General features: G+C 62.0%; 1 protein-coding gene across 1 annotated transcript; it reads left to right on the forward strand.

The window, feature by feature from the left end:
* Nucleotides 1–1,002: 1,002 nt before the first annotated feature.
* On the forward strand, nt 1,003–7,111 carry GPR37L1 (G protein-coupled receptor 37 like 1). Its single transcript, XM_009463303.2, has 2 exons — nt 1,003–1,833; nt 5,810–7,111. The coding sequence occupies exons 1-2, from the start codon at nt 1,141–1,143 to the stop codon at nt 6,617–6,619; spliced, it is 1,503 nt and encodes a 500-aa protein (XP_009461578.1). The 5' UTR covers nt 1,003–1,140; the 3' UTR covers nt 6,620–7,111.
* The last annotated feature ends 2,068 nt before the right edge of the window (nt 7,112–9,179 follow it).

Genomic DNA, 9,179 nt, shown 5'->3' on the forward strand with positions numbered 1-9,179 from the left:
GCCACAATGGGGTGAGGCATCCCGGCCCCTGCCACTGCCCCATGCAGGAGAGGGACAGACGCCTTGAGCCCCCCAGGTCTGGGGTAGCCCCACTGCTTCAAGCCTGGCGTGCATCCCGATGGGCTGCCTGTGTGCCACAGGGCATGTCCCCAGAGGGGACTGTGGTCCCTCCAGTCGCACAGGCATGGGGAAGGGGTAACAGCACAGGGAGAAATAACAGGTAAGGGAACAGGAGCCTAGACAGAGGAGAGGTGGTGGGTATGGGGAGAGGCGATGGACATGGGGAAAGATGATGGGTGTGAGGGAGAGATGATGGGTATGGGGTCATAGGTACAGGGCATCAGGGACCTCAGTTCTGTTCATACCCCTGTCCCAGGGGGAAAGTCAGTAGGAAAAGCAGCAACAAACCTTGGGAGAACTGGGCCAGCAGATCTGACACCCCGATGTGGGAAGGAGCTTCACCTGAGGCCAGCCAGTCCTTCATCTCGCCCTCCTGACGAGGGCAGCCCTGTCACCCCTCCAGCCCCGGGGAGGTGGTCTGGCTGTTTGAGGGTGTCCTGAGTCCAGGCTGAGTGTGGCAGGGAACAGGACACACAGTGCCCAGTGCCAGGCCTGCCTGGGGGCAGCTGTGGGGGAAGATGTCGAGTGGGAAGAGCTGAGCTTGGCAGCCCATCCCCAGTGCCAAGTCGTGGGCATCCTTCGTCTGGCTTGTTCTGAGGGGATGCTGGGGAGATGTTGGGGGGATGTTGAGGGATGTTGGGGGATGCTGGGGAGATGTTGGGGGGATGTTGAGGGATGCTGGGGGATGCTGGGGAGATGTTGGGGGGATGCTGGGGGGGGATATCGGGGGGATGTTGGGGGATGCCAAGCGGCCCGGCCTGGGTGCTGGCGCATCTCCGAAGGGCTTGGCAGCCTCCCCGGGAGCGGGTGGGTGACCAGCAGAGGGCCTGGCTCTGCCGCTCCCCAGCGCGGCTTTTATTCTGCCCAGAGCTCTCCCGAGAGCCCAGAGCAGCGTCCGGAGCCGGACAGACCGGCTGCTCCTCCGGACCGCTCCCTTGCCTCCCGCAGCCCCGGGGTCCCTGCGCTCGGGGCTGCTCTGTCTCCCACCACACGCTTTCTCTGGAGGGTGCGGAGGGGACCATGCCTTCTCCACCGTCACTTGTCCTCCTGCTGCTGATGCTGCTGGTGCCGGGAGCTGCGGCGATGCAAGGCAGGGCTGGGCAGCCTGGGGAAGGCAGCACCCACCGTGCCCAGGGTGCAGATGGAGGTAGGACTCTGCCGACGATTTCCCGAGACAGTCCAGAGGTCCAGGTGATGAAGGAGAGGCTGCGCCGCGGCACGGAGGAGGACTCCAAGTCGGTGCAGCAGTACGTGCCGGGGGTGCGGGTGGAGTTCCCGCGGCCCCTCAACTCTGCCAGCCTGCACCCAACCAAGGCCCTGCTGCCATCCAGCACGGACCCATCTGAGCAGCAACAGGGGGTCCCCACGGACGGGGAGGGGGCAGAGCCCCGAGCCAACCTCACCACCGTCTCTGACAAACGGTTGCAAATCCAGAACCCCTTGTACCCAGTGACGGAGAACTCCTACAGCGCCTATGCCGTGATGTTCCTGTCCCTCATCGTCTTTGCAGTGGGCATCATCGGAAACCTCTCCGTGATGTGCATTGTGTGGCACAACTACTACATGAAGAGTGCCTGGAACTCCATCCTGGCCAGCCTGGCTTTCTGGGACTTCCTCATCCTCTTCTTCTGCCTGCCTGTGGTCATCTTCAACGAGATCACCAAGAAGAGGCTGCTGGGCGATGTGTCCTGTCGCATCGTGCCCTTCATGGAGGTAAGTGTCTACACAGGGCCCTGGAGGGCTCAGGGACTCATCTCCTCTCTGCTCTCTTGCTTTGGGGGCAGTCCATGCTGCCCACGGCCTGGTGCAAGGGCTGTGTCTCCCAGAGACCCCCATCGTGGGGCACAGCAAGGAGCCGAAGGACAGGCTCAATATTGACCTTCCCTTTGCTTCTGTCCTGGGCCATTCCTCAGGTTCTGCAGCCAGCAACAGCATTGCCAGGGCTGGGAAGAGCCCATGAAACCCTCCTTTGTCCAGTCAGCATGGGGACATGTCCGTGGGGTCCCTCTGTCTGTCTGTCTCTATCCCAGCCCAACACCCCCCAGCCTGTGGGCTCAGCCCCACAGCGTGCTGACCCAGCACTGGCCATGGTGGGCTGCTGAGGACGGCCCCAGGGCAGGGGGCTGCAGGCGGGGAAGCGCTGAGCAGCACTGGGGTGGGAGAGCCCAGGGATTATGTTTGGGAACCTGAGATCTTTGTTTGTCCTCAAGCCTCATGTGATGGGTCAGTCACATTCGGGGTGAGCTGGGGACCCACTGAGAAGGCTACAGGGACGGTGGTGACAGGGGAAGGCAGAATGAGCAAAAATGCCCCAGATGGCACAGTTTTGCATGGCCCTGCTTTTGCATTGTAAACAAACCCACACTGTGGGGCATCTCCCATCCTGCAGGGATGGCTGGGAGCAGGCTGCTCCCCTCCGTGCCCATGTACAACAGACAGACCCAGCCTGCTTGTGCCTGTTGTCTGGGGCTCCAAAGCCCGGTTTATTAAAGGGTGCACACAGAAGGTTGGAAGGGATCAGAGACAGTGTCAGGTCCCTGAAGACCCTGTCAGGCTTGGTCAGGCCAGACAGGGTTCAAAACCTGCCCGTCCCACCAAGCGCCTACTCCCACGGTGGGTGCCCCTGACACAAACTGGCCGCAGGCTGAGGGCAAGGCTTGTGCTCGAGGGCCCGGGGGCTGCTGTCCTCGTGCTCCCCAAACCTGAGCAGGTTGTGTGGGACCACTGACACCCCTCGGCACCCATGTGCAGGCCAGCCCTGCCTCTCCCAGGGCTGTCATCGTGCTGAGTTGGGACCTGGCCATCTGTCATCGCCTGACCTGGCTGTGCCCATCACCAGGACTCAAGCCTGCTCAGAGAAATAACAGCTGGAGGGGACAGAGAGCAGGCCTTGGCACTCAGATGGGGAAAGCTTGTGGCCATAGGGAGCTCAGTCATTACAGGCAAAGAAATGGCCACAGGACATTGGCATGTCCCATCACACTCCCCACCCCAACATCCCCCTCCCTGGTCCAGCTTCTGCTGGGACCCGCAGGGCTCTCAGGTGCAGGACCTGGCTGCATCCCTGGGTGGCCAAATTATCCTCTCCTGCTGCACCCAACAGCAGCTGCAGACTGGGGGGTAGATGTGGGACTGGATGGGCTGGCACAGCCCCCACTGACAGAGCTGTGAGGTGAGCAGGTCTGAGCCACACCGCTGCCACCAGTGGTCCCACTCTGTCAAGCTGCTCCGTCCCCTGCTAGCACCATGACAGTCAGCTCCCGGGTGTCAGTGCCTTTGCGCAGGGTCTGCAGAGGCACGGGGGTCCCTGGACATTCACAGATGGCTTGGCTGGGCAAAGCCGCAGCAGGGGACCCCAGCAATGCCACTAGGTCCTTTGGGCGCAGGCCTGGGGTGATGGCCCCGCACCCTGCCAGGCAAGCCCTAAACCTGCAAGTTACAGCCCAGCACAATGAAGTGGTGTTTGCTGGAGGCGATGGGCAGCCCCCGCCTCTCTGCACTGTCTCCCCTGCTCAGCAAGCAGGAGCTGCTCATTTCTGGAGGTCTCCCACCCCAGCCTCTTACCGAATGAACTGTTTGCCCCATCCCTATCCACCTCAGGCCCCTGACGTCGCAGTCAGGCAGAAGGAGGACTCGGAGAGGAGCAGGAATGTGGACCCGTGTTTGCCCAGGCAGGCTCAGAGCCCCGGCTGAGGACGGGAAGGAAAGGGTGATGTCCCCAAACCAGACCCTTTCCTGAGGAGGCTCTGCCATGGCTTGTCTCTGAGCTGCCCATGGGCTCCCTGGCCATGTCCCTGTGGGGGGTCCCCAGGGGTGGCACCTCCAGGTGCCGTGATTCAGCAGCACCAGGGTGCTCCTGGGACAGCTCCGTCCTCGAGGGAGGCAGGAAGGACAATGGGATGTGGGGCTGCTGAAGGACGGGCATGGCACAGTCCTGGGAGGCATGGTCCTGGCGCAGTCCACCCCAGACTCCCACTCTGCCACCCCAGCCTCCAATCCTGCCCTGCCCTCCTGCCTCTGGGCCCCAGAGCAAGGGCAGAAAGGGGCGTCGGGGCTTCTCTGGTCACCTGGGACCCAGCACCAGGGACCCTCCAGCCTGGGTGGGAGGGCACGGCCAGGCCAGAGCTGAATCCCCAGCAAAGAGGCAGGCACAAGAGGGGAATCAGGCTGCAGCCCAGCAGTTAATGTCCAGCCTTTCTATATGGGACTGTGCAAGTGTTTCAAGCTGCTGAATGAACTCTGTCAGGAGCAAGTCTTCTATCCTCAGCCTTGTGGCTACTCAAGTGCTCTGTGGGGGGCACAAAGCCAGGCTTTTGGAGCAGAGCTGCCTACATGGGCTCCTGGTGACAGGCAGTGTGCAGGGATCGTGCCTGGGGTGACCGGTGGCACCAGCTGCACCCCTGCCAGGGCACTGGGGAAGGATGCTCTGCCATGTCTGAATTACACGCCGGGACCAAGGAGAGACAGGGTGTCGGGGGAGAGGAGAGGCAGCAGCACAGCAGCGCTGGGAGGGCTGCAGGTGCCAGCCAGGGAGCTGGGCAAGTGCTCTGGGTGCTGGTTGTGGGGCAGGGCAATGGTGCTGGGTGCTCAGGGTGGCTCTGGGCCTTGGGCAGAGGAGCTGGGACATGAGCAGCATTGTTGGGCAGTGGGGTTGGGTGCAGGATGGTGATGCTGAGCTACTGCCCTGATGCTGTGTCTAGGGCAATGCTGCTGGGCATAACTGAACAGTGGTGCTGGGTGCCTGGCATCAGTGCTGGTCGTGAGCTCCTGTGCTCTGCAACGCTGAAGGGGCCAACCCAGGACCACTGGAAAAGGCTGGAGCGGGGGGCGGTGGTGCCAGATCTGTTTAGAGCTGCTGCCCAGGCATCATGCAGAGCCCTGGGAGGCTTCCTGAGTGCTGGGAAGGTCCTTCAGTACAGGGTGACATTTGATGGCTTCGTGAGGCCAGGAAGGGCCACGGGGCTGGGGGCACCAGCATGTGACTCTGCTGTTTTCCTGGCCGGGGGCTGTGGGACTTGGCTCTGAGCAAAGCCGTAGCTCTGGGGCTGGGACGGTGAATACTGATTGTGACCCTCGGTGCCTTGCCAGCCCTCTCAGAGCCACCGTGATTCCTCTGCCTCCTTTGGCCTCTTCCCTTTGGCAAAGGGGATGTTTTTCCTGCCATCTTCAATGCAGCGGAAATTGCCCCAAGCTGTTTTGTGACAACGGTGCCTTCAACTCGTTTGGCCTGTCCCGAAAGCAGGCGTCAGCTCTGCAGAGCAGGGCAGGGACAAGCCAGCCTGGGACAGCTGGGGGGTCTTGGGGACCCTGGGAAGGTGCTGGGGGATGTGATGGTCCCTGCTTTTCCTCTCCAAGACCCATCCAGGGTAGAGGAAGAGCCTGAGGGACAAACCTGCTATTCCCACCATGGCTGGATGGACAGACAAAACATCCAGAAAAGCCTCTCCCTTCTGCAGAAAAGGAAGCTGGGACAAATGGGTCAAGGGACATTTTTATCCACTGCCCTTTCAGAAGTCACAGGAAAGCGTCTCCAACCTTGGGATGCAGCCACAGAGTGCGATCCCTCTATAACCTTGGAGGAAGGGCCTTGGGCTGTGGTCTTGGGTAGCCAGGGGTTTGGCACCAGCCTGGTAAAGCCCCGTGATGTCCCTCCAGCAAGGCCCCCTTGTTCTGCCTCCTCTCTCTCCAGGTGTCATCACTGGGAGTCACCACCTTCAGCCTCTGCGCTCTGGGCATCGACAGGTTCCACGCGGCCACCAGCCCCCAGGCCAGCGCCCGGCCCATCGAGCAGTGCCAGTCCATCATCGCCAAGCTTGCCGTCATCTGGGTGGGCTCCATGACGCTGTCGGTGCCAGAGATCCTGCTCTGGCAGTTGGTGCAGGACACATCACCCGTGTCTGGTGTGGTGACAGAGTATTGCACCATGAAGCCCTCATCCAACCTGCCTGAGTCCGTCTACTCGCTGGTGCTCACCTACCAAAACGCTCGGATGTGGTGGTACTTCGGTTGCTACTTCTGCTTGCCCATCCTCTTCACTGTAAGCTGCCAGTTGGTGACCCGGAGGATCAGCGGCACTAAGAAGACCGAGTGCCGAGGAACCAAGCACAGCCAGTGCGAGAGTCACTTGAACTGCACCATCATCGGGCTGACCATCATCTATGGGCTCTGCACCACCCCTGAGAACGTCTGCAACATAGTGGTGGCCTACATGTCCCCCGACATGTCCAAGCAGACCTTGGACCTGCTCAACCTCATCAACCAGTTCTTCCTGTTCTTCAAGTGCTCGGTGACGCCCGTCCTGCTCCTGTGTCTCTGCAGACCCCTGGGCCAGGCGTTCATGGACTGCTGCTGCTGCTGCTGTGAGGGCTGCAGCCCCGACACTGCCTCCAGCGAGGGCAGCGCCGATAGCAAGCTCAAAACGGAGATGTCCTCCTCCATCTTCTTCGACAAGCCCCGGGAGTCCCCTCCGCCCCTCCTGGCCCTCGGCACGCCTTGCTAAGTGCCACTGGGGAGCTGTAGAGATCAATCCACCACCTCCTCCCAAGACCAAATGTTGTTTTGCCGTTAGTGCCCGTGTCTGGACGTGGAGCAAGCAGAAGAGACAACTCGGGGGTTGCGCCATGGGCTTCAAACCCCACGTTGGGCAAGTGGGGCTTGAAACCCCAGTCTCTGTGGCTACATTGGCGGCCTTCTTGCCTCTGCCCAAAGGCCAGCAAGGACATCAGCACCCTCCCCTCCTGGCTGCCTGGCCAGGCTCTGGAGGGGAGCTGTTGGTTGCTGCTCTGGAGATGGAGTTGTGCCAGAAAGGTCCCAGCTGAAACTATGGAGGGTTTCCATGGTGGCTTGCAGAGGACATAGCAAACACAAACTGCCCTCGTCCTGTCCCATTCCCTCCTGCCAGCCCCCTCCACAGTAGGAGAAGGCCCCAGCAACTGTATCCCATCGGATCCGAGCAGTGCCCTGTAAGAGCTCAATAAACCAGTAACCTAGAGCATGTCGCAGCCGTCCAGCACCACCAAGCAGAACCCCAGGGAGCCAGCGCTTGGGGCTTGGATGGCTCTTCCCTAAAACCTGGGGGCTCTGGGGTGGGCATGGGCAGCCGCGGGGGGGGACGAGGGCAGGAAAGCAGCTGTGCCAGGTCCGGCAGCACCTAAGGGCGATGGGGAAAGGCCCCTCTGCCCCCCCTGCTCTGGGGTGATGCTGAGCGAGCTGGTGCCAGGCCAGCCCCTGCGAGGGCCCCCTCCAAAGCTCCGGGCTTGGGGTGGTTTGCAGGACTCTGGTTCCAGTAAAGTCCAGCCAGCCCAGCACTGTGCTGAGGTGCTTCACGGCCTGCCAGGCAGCCGGTTCCTCACCTGCACCATGCAGGACCAAGGTGCTGCTGCTGCATGGTGCTGCCATGCAGCGCTGCGGTGGGGGCCATGCAGGGCCCTTGGGGAGCCGAGGGGGGTGAGCGCATCCCATCCAAACAGCCCTGTGCAGGGCTCCTGGCCTTCCTCCCCCTGCCCATCACAGGGGCAAAATTGTCCCAGAATGATGGTTTGAGGGCATCAGGATTTCCAAGCCCCACACCCACCCCCTGCCCAAGGCTCCTGCACCTAGGGGGGCTTTGGTGAGCAGCCCGGGCGGTGGGATAGGGCCGAGGACAGGCTGGCCGCGCCGGCCCCGTCCGCCGGAGCTGTTAAAGCTCCTTGTCCTGCCGCTGGCGCCTGCCCCAGCCCGCGAAATGCCGGGGCGAGGGAGACGGTTGCTACGGCCGGGTGAATGCGAGGGGCTCACTGCGGGCTTTGTGCGGCATCAACACCCACCGGGCTTTGCTTTCGCAGCACTGTTTCCAGGGAAACAAAAGCCCCAGTTTTCTTCCGAGAGCACAAAACTGGGTTTTTCCTTTCCTCCCCCCGCCAGTGCTGGGCCCCACAGTTTGGGAGCAGCTGGGAAGAAGAGGGGGTCTCATCCTGGTGCAGGGATGGAAGGGGAAGAGCAGAGCCCAGGCTGCCAGCCATGCCCTCACCCCCTCGCATCCCCGCGGGCGAGCGGGGTCCCGGTGGGGGTTCGGTGGCAGCGGGAGGAAGGGAGCGGGGGCAGCTCTCATGCGCTTGGTCCGTGCCGCTCCGTCCTGAGCCCAGGCCAAGGGCGAACAAAGCCGGGCTTGTTGCTGCGGCCCCGCGGGGCTGGATGCGTGGGGAGGAGAGCCGGGCGGGGGGCAGAGAGGGCGCAGGCAGCACCACTGCAGGCAGTACCGCCATCATGAGCTGCCACAGTGCACAGAGCACAGTCCTGGGGGGGCAGCACAGCGGGCCAGCCCCCAGAGGACACAGGGCAGGGGTGCCCTGGCCAGCAATGGCCACAGCCCCCAGGAAGGGGCTGGTGCGGGTAAAGGGGGCAGGGAGAGGGGAGAGGAGCCCTGCAGCAATCCCGCTCCAAGCCCAGCACCGAAGCTGGGCCCTGCGGCAGCCCTGGGACACGATGCGGGGGCAGAGGAAGGTCGGGCAGCAGCGATGGCCACAGCCGGAGGTCTCCAAGCTCGTCTTTGCACCCAGGCCAAGAAAACGAGGCATCCAGAGCCATCAGAGCTGGCTCCAGCACCTCTGGGGTGAGCGTGATAGTGCAGGCGTCCAGTGCTGCCTGGGGGACAGGGACGCAGGCACAGCCCCCGGGAGGGATGGGTGGCGGCGACGGCGAGGAACCAACGTGACTGCAACCACACCCCCCAACGCAAAATTGTTAATTTATTATTATTAGGAGGCAAAAAAATTGTACAGTTACAAGAATCATTTCCCAACAGAGGTCAAATCTGAGCCAAAATATCTCTTAAAAAAAAAAGGGGGTGGGGGCGGGGGGTGACAACACTTTACAATTCATTAAATAAAAAAAAAAAAAAAAAAAGGAAACCTCTCTTTGTGCAATTCTGCAAAAACAAGAACAGAAGAGAAACCCCTGGCCTCATCGCCCCGGAGCCGAGCAGGGGAAGCGGCAGCGAGAGGGGCCCTGCAGCCCCCCCACCCCCGGGCCACTGCCACCCTCTCCCCCAGCCCTGAGTGGGGATAGGCAGCCGCCTCCCC

The sequence above is a fragment of the Nipponia nippon genome, unplaced genomic scaffold, assembly GCF_047370975.1.
Source record: "Nipponia nippon isolate SJK-2023a ecotype South Korea unplaced genomic scaffold, ASM4737097v1 scaffold_25, whole genome shotgun sequence".
NCBI lineage: Eukaryota > Metazoa > Chordata > Aves > Pelecaniformes > Threskiornithidae > Nipponia > Nipponia nippon.